Source organism: Chelonia mydas, chromosome 9 (genome assembly GCF_015237465.2).
Source record: "Chelonia mydas isolate rCheMyd1 chromosome 9, rCheMyd1.pri.v2, whole genome shotgun sequence".
NCBI lineage: Eukaryota > Metazoa > Chordata > Testudines > Cheloniidae > Chelonia > Chelonia mydas.
In genome coordinates, this window is record NC_057855.1 from 78,772,035 (window position 1) to 78,784,853 (window position 12,819).

Sequence of the window (12,819 nt, forward strand, 5' to 3'; positions counted from 1 at the left end):
CATTTTAGGTTCTTCCCTGAACTGGAAGCAGTTTTAGATTGGGAAAAAAAAGTTTCCTTGGTCATTCTCAGCTGCAGGTGTTAAGGACAGTACAAACCTGTGACTTGGTTTTGACTTCCATTTCTGGAGACCTGGCCTCCAACCCTAGCTTAAGTCAAGAGTTTTGGTGGGTTCCATCCTAGCCTCTACTTGTGTGCATCAAGAAGGAACTACAGAATTTGTTAATGCTGAGAGGTTGGAGTTCCATGGTAACAGACTGTTGCAGGTGAGCATGGAGGTGCAGTGGTAAAACATGGAAGGGGGGAGGAATGGGGGTGAAACAGAAATCACAGCAATCCAGATACACCAAGGATTTAATTTCTCTAAACTTTATTGGCACTGAAGGAAGAACAGGACATGGACTTTAACAAATTCCTCCAAATGAAAGTGTTTTGATACCAAGGTTCTTTTTGTGGTTAGCCACATGGGCCAATGAGTTACCTCACAAGCCCCAAAGGACTGCTGTTTTAATATAACCAAAAATAAAAAGTTTGGTCAAAAATGTGTAGACATAATTTACAGCAACAAACAAAGGCAGGCAAACACTTCATAGGATAACCCCCTGAAGAGGATACTATATATCCAAGTAGTAAACAAACTGGGGGAGGGGGACAAGAAAAAAAACTCAATGTATTGTAACAAATAAAAAAATGTGTCTAGAAATCTCACCATAATACTGAAAGCTTCTTACATTAATTTCCTTGCAAAATATCATCTCTTTACAATACAGTATACATTTTCAAAGGATGAGGGGACTATAAACATCTCCTCCTCCCACGATTAATATTTTCTAATTGTGCATAGCTAGAAAGACTGAAATCAAATATCATTAGATACCACTGGAATATATAATACTGGTAGGAAAGGGCACAGCTGAAACAACTACATGAGGAGTTAGGTGGACTCACTGGTATGAACTGTTCTATTCCTATATTGGACCATTTGAAATTAGAACGTGACAAAAAACAGAAGTCACGTCAACATAACAGGAGTTCAGCAGTGTTCCGTGACCAATCACAACAGAAAGGTTTAATGGTTTATTATTTGAACAAACATACTCCAGGCACTGTGCATTCTCTCATTAAGGAAACTGTTAAAGATGCAATAAAAGGCTTTTAAAAAAAGCCAGTAGTTGTCAGAGCAGAACCGCTGAGAACCAGGTTTAAAGCACCAGAAGTGAAGTTTAATTGTTGTTTGTTCTCCCAGTAATGACTCAAATAGAATCAATGCCAATAACTCTTCAGTAAAGAAATATGCAAATAAGTTCTGACAAGTTTAACTACAATCTTATTTGTAACTTTCAAAGCACTGGGGTGTTTTGTGAGTTTTTTTGGTTGATGGAAAGTTTCCCCTCTCCTCCCCTCCTAAAGGCACATCGTGTCTGGGGACAAAAAAAAAAGTGCTTCAAAAATGCATGTACTGGACATTTGGAAGGATCTACGTTAGGTTATGCCACCAACAGAGGTCCATTTGGTCACGGTTCGCACGGACCTCCGTGCAAACAAACTGATATTGTGTCTAAAATCACTTTTCGATGAAGTGGTTTCAAGCAGCACAAGGGATTCCTGGAGGAAATACTGCAGGCCTGTATTAACACTGACTTTTTTTGGCACTCTTTTCTCCACACCACTAACATTCCACTGTGCCGCTTCTACTTCGCCTTAGTAGAAGGAGTTTGAGTTTTGAGGAGTTCTAGTGTAAGTTTTCAGGTGTTTTCTTTATACCACAAATAACGGTGGCACTATATGGATGAGAAGGGGGTGGGAAGCTCCCACAGGGCTGAAGTTGCATAGATTTTGGAACATGCCAAGCAAGAATACATTACCAGCCAGGCTGAAGGCTGCAAATTTAAGTAGCAACAGGCTAAGCGATGATGGGAAGAGCAGGGGAGAGGAGGAGTCCATTTAGGTGGATGCAAATTTTAAAAGGGCTCTTCTAAAACTGGAGATTTTCCCTCATTTTCTTCTACAAAGAATCAAGGCCATGTCCAAGTCAACCCTGACCATACATGGTTATTTCCTGCCAAGTGGTACACAGAATCCTCTCTAACATGGACAGGAATGCATAACAAATCCATTTGGATGACAGGACTTTTTGGAAAGTACAAGTAACAGTAAAACAGTAACAGCTAGCTCAGGACCATGTCACCTCATCACTAGGGACAGAAACTTCTGTTCTCAGGGCCACAAAAGACACAATATCATTCCAAGGGGAGGACAGAGGTTTGAGTTAGGAATGAAGTGTGCTGCTATCATTTGATAATTAAGATGGCAGTACGAGAAGAGGATTCCATTTAGGACAGACAGCTAGCAAGGTATCTTTTCTTCCCAACCACAAGAGATGGCAGGGAGGGATGGAGGGAAGAAGGCGCTGACCTGTAACAGATGAACCAGATGTGAAATGAAAAGCCTTAGGTCACTGATTATTTTTCCTAGTTTAAACTAACTATGAAGACACCTTATTAAAACCCTAAACTACAGTATATATCTGTGCACAAGTCATAAGGCACCAATGATTTAGGATAAAAAGGCCTTTTCTGGAAGTTACCTGCATGAGAGGAATAAATGCATCATAATCAGACAGACAGTCATGATTTTTGGTGGCTACATTTTCATTTGGTTAGAGCTACTTAATTTTTACATTTCTCCTCCCACTCTTGCATATTAGCCTATTCCTTTAGAATTCTAGTTGGGGTCACTAGTGGAAGTGAAAGCCCCTCCAACAGTCTCTGCTACTGCTTGCCATTGGCACAAAAAATGGCAATGAACAAGAATTATTGTGGAGGAGGAACCCCTCTCCTCACTGACTAGAGAATTTACTGCTCCAAAACAAGTTGCTTTAATGGAAATGCCCAGATCACTCCAAAGGACTCAGGAATAGGAAACTGAAAGCTTCATAACTAAAAAGAAGTCTGATGGATCCACAAGAAGTTTTAACACTGACAGTTCAGATGATCTGTTTGGCTTGCTCAAATTCAGGGAGCAGAAAAAGCTTTGGTCTTTTACAAATAACGTTTATACTTTACTTCCAACCCTTCTTCACTCAAACCCTCTTCCCCTATACCCCACCCCGCAACTCAATTAAAATCAAACCCTTGCATTAAAGCAGCAATCTAGCCCCTAGCTACTCAATTCTAATACTGAAGTACTGTTGTAAGGCATGTGTGTCAGACTGCTGACTTTTACCATATGTAACTCAGTGGAAGTATCTGGTTGCATCTCCTCCCAGTGGACCCTGGGAGCAATGCAATTATTTCAGTGAACAGTACAAAGCCATGTGCAATTGAGACTTTACCCAGCTAAGCAAAAATAATTTCAGATTTGGAGTCCTGTTCCCCCCCCAAGACAACATGGATATTTTGTTTGTTCCTCTGTTGCTGAACTGCAGAGACTGCACGAAACTCGATAAATAAAGACCATGGTCACTCTTCTGTAGTGGTTCCAGCGCAGCACGATTACACGTGAATGATGGGAGAGGACGAGAAAGAGGGGAGAGTACAGGGACCGCAGGTGCAGGAGAGTTTACATGGACTCAAACTCATCAATGCGCTGCTTAGTATTGCCCTGCCGGATCTGGCGGAGGGTCTTGTACTTGTCACGGCCCTGCCGCATGTTCTCAGCGTGGATCATGTCATTGGCTGTCTTCTTAGTTTCATCCCGGGCATTTGCCAGCTCTGAGGTAAGAGCCTGTAGATGGGAGAAAGACAGAAGTAGGGTTACAAGCCAGCACATGCCACAGCCTTGAGCTGTAGGATCAGCAAGAGGTAAAGTGGGCCTTAGTCCCAAAAGATCGCTATCCTTTGAGATGGAAAACCCTGTGCCTACCTAATCTAGTATTTTCTCACCCCCAATATTTACAGTGTAGGAAGTGTGATAACATCACACCCTTTGCTCACAAGTCTAGGTTTTACCTAGTGCATGAGGAAGGCTGGACTAAAGTTAGGCATAACATTACATAGGAAAAGGTGACAACACAGGCTCCAAAAAAATGTGGCCCCTGGGGCTCTCTCACAAGGGATTTTTCCCATGGGGGGTAGGGGTTGAAGACAAATAGAAAGATATTTATTTAAATAGTGAACAAAATGGCAAACCCCTTTCTATTAGCAAGGCACTGCAGATTCCAGCCACCTTTCTAGCTTCGCCACAGCGCAGTGCAGTAACATTTCTGCCCTGGTCTGCAGGTGAAGGAGCCTAGACAGCCAGTAAGTGATTTACAGCTGGACACACGCCACCACTTGTTAATTTAGTGCCTGTGAACGGTCACCACACAGCAGACTGAAGTTCAGTGCAGAGCGTAAGTACAGCACAAATAGCAGGGCAAGCTTTCCCTGTGCTGCTCTCAACAAAGGAGCTTCAAACCTGCCTTTGAGACCACTACTAGGGTTGAGCAGTGCAAACCAGCTGAGTCAGCCAACAGGGCAGCAGACTGGCATGGACATCAGCTTGACAGGAACTGGACCAAGTCCTTCGTCTTGTTCCAGACAGCGCTGAACAGCTGTCAGATGGACAGCAGGATTCAAGTGGGCAGAGTACATTGGACAGATGCTTTTCTTGGTAATGAGTACTCTTCACTGGTAAGAGGTCTGAATGGTTATCGGATGGGAGTGGGCGGGGGAGGGACAAATTTCTCCCCACTCTCTCTACATTTTGCTATGTATTGAACTGATGAGATTGTGGCACCCTACTCTTCAATAGATGTATCTAGCCCCCACTACAGCTGCCCGAGCATGGCAGGGAGCAAGGAAACAAGCAGCAGATATCCCTCACCCCACCCTGGCATTACCTTCAAGTGTTTCTGAACCCGTTCGTTCTTCTCCGCCTCAGTGGTGCGATCCTCCTCACTGCGGTCCTTGATGGTGGCATCTGCCTTCAGTTCAGCACTGGCCTCTGCAGCGTTCTCATCCTGTTCATCATCATGCTCGTTCTCAGACTGCATGGGTTCGGTGACATGAGGGGTGCTCATGGCCGTCTTCAGTTCCTCTTTGGTCTTCTCTAGGTCTTCCTGCACAGTCTGAGCCTGCAGGAGGGCAACATCCCTCAGTGGGTTAGGGGAAAGAGACCCATTTCAAAGGCTTCCCTTATAGTCCAAGGGACCCAGAAGAGGGAACATCTGGGTTCAAATGTCTCTTTCAGAATGTCCATAACCCCTTTGGGTGAAGTGCTTTCGAGTGAGAATTCATAGGCTGTCCAGGCACCACCATACACTAGTGGAGCTAGAATATGGCCATCAACCCCAAGGGGTTTCGATAGGCGAGTTATATCCTATTTGCAGTAACTAAAGGCAACTTAGATAATCTGGGCAGCCGTGTGTGTACAAGTACTGCAGAGTTAGGTGTGTGCAGCTGTGCACACATTTGTATGCATTTTAGGTGTTCAGATACCCAACCTGCACCTGTAAGTCCTGCACTATGTATACTTCTACCTTACACCAGCCCTAGGCATGTGCAACTACGTAGTCTGCACACACGTTAGGCATGAATAAGGGTGTAAATGTGCCCATCTTTTGGAAGTCTGCCCACAGGATAATTCCCATGTCTGTCCATTTAAGTTGCAAGGTGGACATTTTCTGCTTATTCTTTTGACTATATTCACTTTTGGAACACTGAATGAATTTGTAGCTACATGCAACTACTAGATTTTACCTGCATATGTTGCTCCCACCACTTTTTGAACGAAAAGCTGGTTCTAGCAAGGTGAACCAGGAAATACTGTAATTGGTAAATTGGTAACTGGAGGCAACTTAGCTTTACCACACATTGGCTTCCCTCCTTTCTGCTGAAGTGTGTTCAGAGTCTTATTTTAAAGAGCTCTCTGCATCCTAAAAGGACTCACGGTTTGGGTCATATGATTAATCACATTGACATGGTCAGAGGGTCAGACCAGCCCACAGCAAGAAGAGGAATACTGTGCCAAGCCCAAAGCTACACTTTTGTATTTAGGCTCTACTGATACCTTCTGTTGCCACTCCATGGCTTCACTCTCCTTCTTCTGCCTGGCTATTTCCAGCTGTGAGATTTTGGATGTGAGTTCTGACATCTCAGCTGCCTGTGAAAGTAATAGGTTATTTTTAGTAGGAGAGAAACCAATTCCCTTCTGATATTAGGACCCTAAAGCCCCAGGAACCTGGAAGTTCCATTTCCACACTGATAAAAGAGGACTAGGACCAACATTGTTAGTTGCCTATGCCCACCTTGTAGCTGTGGGTCTTGGCTCGGTCTTTCCCTCTTTTTCTTCCCTTAATTCTAAGAGTTCTAGAACAAGGCCCTGAAGCTGCTCTCTCAGTACCGAGCTTGACTAGTTAGCGCATATATGGACTTTACTAGAAGCTAGTCTCCATTAGTCACTACATACAAAAAGCAGCTCAAATAGAGACCACAGTAAAAAACACCAGCATTTTTCTGAAAAAGGTAATTAAGTTTCTTTAGATAGTAGCTTATGCCCCTGTTACAGCTACAACTAGGCTACATAACTCACCCAATTTTGAGGCCAGCAGTCTAGAACTCCAGTAAAACCATTCCCCCACTGCTAAGCTTTCAGGAAAGCGGCTTACCAGCTGCTCCTGGGTCTTTTTCTGATCATGGGATGCTTTCAGCAGGGCTTCCTTTGCCTCCTCTGCCTCTTTGCGTTCCTTAGCCAGCTTCTCTGCTTCTTCCTGGGCTCGTTTCCTTTCCTGCTCTAGCTCCAATGCCCTGCGGGTCTGTTCTTCTAATTCTGAAGCGAGGATAGAAAGTATGAGGCAAAGATGGTCTCTTTCTGATCCTCTGAGCACAGAATAAGTGCAGGAAAGCAAGCTTCCTTCCCCATGACAGACATATACTTTCCCTTCACCACCAACACAGGAAGGTGGGTAAACAAGTGGGAGTAAATATTGGTGAACAGGATAGTCAGGAATATACTGCATAGGCAGCCTGGTTTTGCATTGTCCTACCCCAAATTAAAAAAAGATGTAAAGTTAGCTTCAAATGCCATCGGGTTACTATTAGTTGGAACCATTTGTCTGTACAAAGCATCAGACAACTCAAGCGCCTGGATTTTTTGTTTGTTTTAAACCAAGCAACAAATATACAGCAATTTGCCCTGGCAGCACCACATTTACCACCATTCAAGGGGCTAAGAGTTCAGGAAAAGGACAGGAAAGTCATCTGTGGCGAAGTCTATTGTACCTGCCCATTTGGAAAGGCTTCTTCTGTGGTACCCCATCAGCACCAATTGAACCAGAGCACCAGGTGATTATGTAGCTCAAGGAAGTAAGATGGTTGGTGGGGTGGGTAATTGTGGAATTTATTTTTAATGAAGGCCCTGTAGAACCAGACTATTCCAGTCTCTCCCAATGCACATTTCGTAATACCTAGTTGAGCTTTCTTGGTTTGCTCCTCAATTTGTCTGAGTCGTTCCATCAGCTCTTCCTTCTCACGCTCAATCTTTTCTTTCTCCTTTTCTGCCAGTTCCCTCTTTTTCTTCTCATTCTCCAGCAGAGCTCTGATTTGGGGAAAAAAGTTACAGTACAGCAGTTAAATCTAAATCACAATTCAAAAGACAACAGTACTTTATTATAGAAGACCCAGGAGCATGCAAACAGCAACTGACTTAGTGAACTTTAGAGACAAGATGGCTGAAGGAATGTCTTCATTGGACCAATTTCTGTTGGAGACAAAAGCTTTCATGCTTACAAAGAGCTCTTCTGGTCCTGGGACTGACCCTGACAACACCACTGCAAACATTAGTGAACTGTGTCAGTTATGTTTTCATTTGTAGAAATTACACAGGTCAACCTACAGCCCTGTTTAGGTCACCTATTTGGACAATCCAGACTAATTTGAAATATAGCCTTTAGAGTCATCATTAAGATTCAGAATCATGATATTGATATGATTAGACGTGAAATGCTCTGAATTGCCCAAGGCAGTCCTACACAGGATCTTATTTATAAGGAGTGCCATCTACAACATCTCTTTAGGTTTACTGGAGCAGAAAGGAATCCGCTTGATCAGTTTAACAGTGGACTCAAAAACACTAGTTACTCAAGAGTCCTGCAGTACCCACCTCTCCATCTGTTTCTGATGCTTCTCTTCCCGAGCCTGTGCCTTCATCTGCTGCACCTCAATGGTGTCTGGTTTACGTCTGCGCATATAGAGCTCATGGTTCCCCATGCACAGTGCCAGGATTCGCTTGTTAATCCGTAATCGTGGAGCATAGAATACAAAATCCTTGGGACAGATGGGAGACAGCATTAGACTCGTTGCTCCCCAAGCATGCACCAAACATACCTCTGTATCCAATAATAGCCTTGCATAGAAAAGAAAATGTCAAGTGTCTGAGGGAGCCCATTAGCAGTAATAAAAACTGATTTCAAAACACCTATACCCAGCAGAGACAAGTGCCTGATGACATGGGTCAGGTGCCTTGAAATAGCAGTAATAAACAGTCAGTTTAGATTATGAAGATTGACAGAACTTGTACAGGAGTAAGTAAGTATCCCCACAAGCACATTTTGGAGATTACAAGGAGACTATAGTTGGCAGTTTTCCTGGGATTCCCAGTGATATATGGTGCAGTTCAAGTCTCTGGCCTTAGAAAATTCTCAGGGTTTATGTTCTGCTTAGTGCATACCAGAACTGGATTTTCAGTTGTGTGGCTATGCATGCAGTGCAGAAATACTCTAAACTCAGTTAAAGCATTCCTCTATCAAGCCTCAGTGTCTGGTTTTAAGGAAGATTTTCTATGTTCTGAGACATTCTACAAGTTTTTAAGGTTTTATGGATCATATAAGAATGACACCCTTACTATTTCTATTCAACTAGAATTGTGATGTTCTGGCAGACATGTGAAGAACCAGGTTTCCTCTTATGCCAGAAAAAGGGGAAGAAATGGATCTTCATTGTGTGAATGGAGGTACAACAGCTGCAAGGTGGTTTCCAAGCAGCAGTAACTTCATCCAGGGAAGGAAAGAAGAAGATATAAATTGGTACATGGGGAAGCCAAAGAGATAGAGCTTGATTTCATTTTCTCCTGAATTGGAGAGATTAGAAATGCATTCTACTTTGGATTTTTCCAGAGTGAAAGGGATTTGTTTGGGTTATCAGAAATAGTAAAATTTGTCCTTGCACTTCAACAAGAGATTATCTCAATGTAAGGCAGCCTGTCACCAAATCAGAAGTGGACAACTATGCAAAATGACTATTGTATAAACCCCCTTCCCCTACAAACCCATCTACCCACTTACTACTATTAAGCTTGCTCTGCAATGCTGGAGGTATCACTTGGGGAATATGTGGATGCCTTATACCAACAAGTACTGGAATTGACTAGACTGGTTTTATTTAAATGTGTAAAAGATGTAGAGCTCAACTCTACATATAAAATGCTAAAGATTTATATAGTGTTTGAGTACTGTTTCTTACTGGTGCTTTCTTGTCAATGGGCTTGATAACAAACTTCTTGTCATTGAATGAGATATTCCTGATCTCACTCCAAGGGAATCCAATTTTTGGAGTTAACCTGCAATAATGAAGAAAGGAGGAGTTTTTAGTAAAAGTTACCCCAAGCGGTCTCAAATTCTTAGTCTAATTCTGGGCTGGAAATCTCACCCAAACTGGCTCTCAGAGTATTTCAGTACTTCCCAATTCCAGCCAATGCCAGAAACAAGAGTGAAGAGGCATGTTAAAAAAACATAAGAGCAGGAGTTGACAGCTTTTCAATCCCTCTCCCCCATTAGAGAAAGTGAGGCCAGGTCTACACTACACAAACTTATCTGTGAGAAATCCACACCTGAGCAATGTAGTTATACTAACCTAACCCCTGGTATAGACAGCGTCGTGTCAGCAGGAGAGCTTCTCCTGCTGACATAGCTATTGCCTCTTGGAGATGGATTAACTTCACTGACTGGATCAGCTCTCCCACTGTAGGAGTGTCTTCACTTAAATGTTACAGTGGCACAGCTGCAGCGTTTTCAGCATAGATGGGCCTTAAGATTTGAAGGCTTAGTCTTTAAGCAATCCCTATTTAATGGGATTTGATCAATGCCTAATTTCAGTTTGTCCTATCCACCCCATGATTGTGAACAGCTTTTTTATATCAACTTTACTTATGCAGGAGATCCAAAGTACTGGATCACAAGGTTATGTTGATGTCATCGCCAAGAGCCACATGAGGACGTGGCTTGGAGGAGTTTGCACAGACTGCATATAGCATCATCCCAACAAACTGAACCACCTTCCTCTGCATCTGAGTGAGGAACAGCTATTTGTTCCAAAAACCGGATTCTTAAAAGTATTCCTTTGCTTTGGAGAAGGAAGTTTGTGTTAGCTGTATATGCACGGTGGAATGAAGGGTCACTAGAGAGGGGGCAGTGAACTTAGAGATGTCCTTTTGTTACCTGTCGTTCTGCTCATAAATGTTGAGTCCGAGAGCATCAACACCTAGCCAGAGTTCAGAGCCCTTCTTATTCTTAATGCTGAAGTAGTTCACGCCATACATTTCTAGATCCTGTGCAATTTTCAGGTACTCCAAGATGGCATCTTCCCTAAGAATGCAAAGGAGAGCAGATATTCACATTTGAAACCAGATAAGCCAAAAATTGAGAATTTATGCCTTCTTGATTAGTTAGTGGCAACTAGTCTAACACGTCAGAGCATGACAATGCAGAGAGGATTTTTTAAACTAAGGGCTTGGCGAAAGCCAAGAGGAGCACATGGTTCAGGTGGGATGTCTCCATTAAAGGGGGAACTATGTCCTAGTAAAGAGATCGTAGAGAAGCTAATAAGGACCAGACAAATGTTAAAAAAAAAGTCCCATTTAAATAACATTAAGGCAAGCAATTGAACATTGATAATATACTTGTGCTTATATACACAAACTCTAGCAGTCTAAATACTAATATGGATGAACTAGAGTGAGTGGCATTACATGAGGATATTGATAGAATAGGCATTGTGGAAACTTGATGGAAGGAGGATAATTAATGGGACCCAGTAATACCAAGGTACAAAATATACAGGAATGAAAGTAGGTCATGCTGGTGTGGGAATGACACTGTATGTGAGAGAGAGTCAAAGTAAAAGTCCTAAAATGACCCAAACTGTCTCTATAGAGAGAGTCTATGGTAAATTCCATGCCTGAACAATATAAGGATAGCAGTCTATACCACTAGTCTCCTGACCACGATGATGAAATGCTTAGGGAGATTAGAGATGCTACAAAAGGCAGGAAACAATAATAATGGGTGATTTCACCTATCCCCATGACTAGGCATATGTCACCTCAGGAAGGGTTGCACAGATACAATTTCTACACACATTAAATAACTTTCTTGGAGCAGCTGGTGCTGTAACCTAGGGGTTCTCAACCTCTTTTTCTTTCTGAGCCCCCCCCCCCCCCCCCAATGCTATAAGTTGTGGCACAAGTGGACTGTGGGGTTCTAATTTTCTGCATATAAAAGCCAGGGCCAGCATTAGTGGGTAGCAAACAGGGCAGTTGCCTGGGGTTGCATCCCACAGGGGACACCACAAAGCTAAGTTGCTCAAGTTTCGTTTTCAGCCCCAGGTGCCAGGGCTCAGGACTTCAGGCTTCAGCCCCATGAGGTGGGACTTCAGCTTTCTGCCCTGGGCTCCAACGAGTCCAACACTGGCCCTGCTGGGTGGACCACCTGAAACCTTCTCATGGCCCCCTGATTGAGAACCACTGCTGTAACTCACAAAAGGAGGGGCAATTCTTGATTTAGTCCTAAATTGACCACTGGATCTGGTCCAAGAGGTGACTATAACTGAAGTACTCACTAATAGTGACCATAATGTAATTAAGTTGAACATTCTTGGCGGGGACAAGGAATACTAAATGCTACTATAGTGGTTGTGTTTTTTGTTTTTTTTTAAACTTCAAAAAAGGGGAAGGATACAAGCTTCCTCACTTTTGTTAAATGGAAATTAATAGGGTGAAAAGCCTGCAAGCTGCATGGAAACCCTTTAAAAAAACCACACAAACCATACAGGCTCAAACTAAATGTATATCGCAAATAAAAAAAAATAAAAAAAAAAACACAAATCACCACACCACCATGGCTAAACAGAGTAAAGGTGGTGGTTGGGAAGACATCCCTTAGAAAGTTTGGAACTCAAATCCTACTGAGAAATAGAGAAGTATAAACCCTGGCAACCAAGTGTAAAGGCAAGCCAAGAAAGAATTTGAAGACAAAAAACAGCAGAAAATTTTTTTTTTTTTTTTTTGGTTTAAGTACATCAGAAGCAGGAAACCTGCCAAAGTCAGTCGGGCCACTGGACAACTGACATGTTAAAGGAGCACTCAAGACAAGGCCATTGTGGAGAAGCTAAATAATTCTTTGAAGTCTTCACTGTAGAGGATCTCTGGCAGATCCCCACACCCAAACCATTCTTTTTAAGAGAAAAATCTGAGCAACTGTCCCAGATTAAGGTGTCAATAGAAATAGTTTTGGAACAAACTGACAAGTTAAGCAGTGATAAGTTTAACTTGTCAGGCTCAATGGGTAGTGATCAATGGCTCCATATCTAGTTGGCAACCAGTATCAAGTGGAGTGCCCCAAGGGTCGGTCCTCGGGCCGGTTTTGTTCAATATCTTCATAAACGATCTGGAGGATGGTGTGGATTGCACCCTCAGCAAGATTGCAGATGACACTAAACTGGGAGGAGAGGTAAATACCCTGGAGGGTAGGAATAGGATACAGAGGGACCTAGACAAATTAGAGGATTGGGCCAAAAGAAATCTGATGAGGTTCAACAAGGACAAGTGCAGAGTCCTGCACTTAGGA

At 42.8% G+C, this 12,819-nt stretch overlaps 1 protein-coding gene across 2 annotated transcripts in view; it reads right to left on the reverse strand.

Moving 5' to 3' along the window:
- Positions 1 to 352: 352 nt before the first annotated feature.
- MSN (moesin) overlaps positions 353 to 12,819 on the reverse strand; it is a 76,126-nt gene continuing 63,659 nt past the window's right edge. The window contains exons 6-14 of one of the 2 annotated variants that reach the window (XR_006284067.1): positions 10,414 to 10,560; positions 9,440 to 9,536; positions 8,082 to 8,245; positions 7,387 to 7,517; positions 6,589 to 6,749; positions 5,991 to 6,083; positions 4,822 to 5,055; positions 2,236 to 3,725; positions 353 to 1,993 (exon numbers count right to left, since the gene is read on the reverse strand). Coding sequence is in view for 1 of the 2 variants with exons in the window: in XM_037908366.2 (XP_037764294.1) it covers positions 3,561 to 3,725; positions 4,822 to 5,055; positions 5,991 to 6,083; positions 6,589 to 6,749; positions 7,387 to 7,517; positions 8,082 to 8,245; positions 9,440 to 9,536; positions 10,414 to 10,560 (1,192 nt within the window). In the remaining variant the exon portion in view is untranslated. Of the gene's footprint in view, positions 3,726 to 4,821; positions 5,056 to 5,990; positions 6,084 to 6,588; positions 6,750 to 7,386; positions 7,518 to 8,081; positions 8,246 to 9,439; positions 9,537 to 10,413; positions 10,561 to 12,819 lie in introns of both variants that reach the window. The other variant, XM_037908366.2, reaches the window with a different exon arrangement.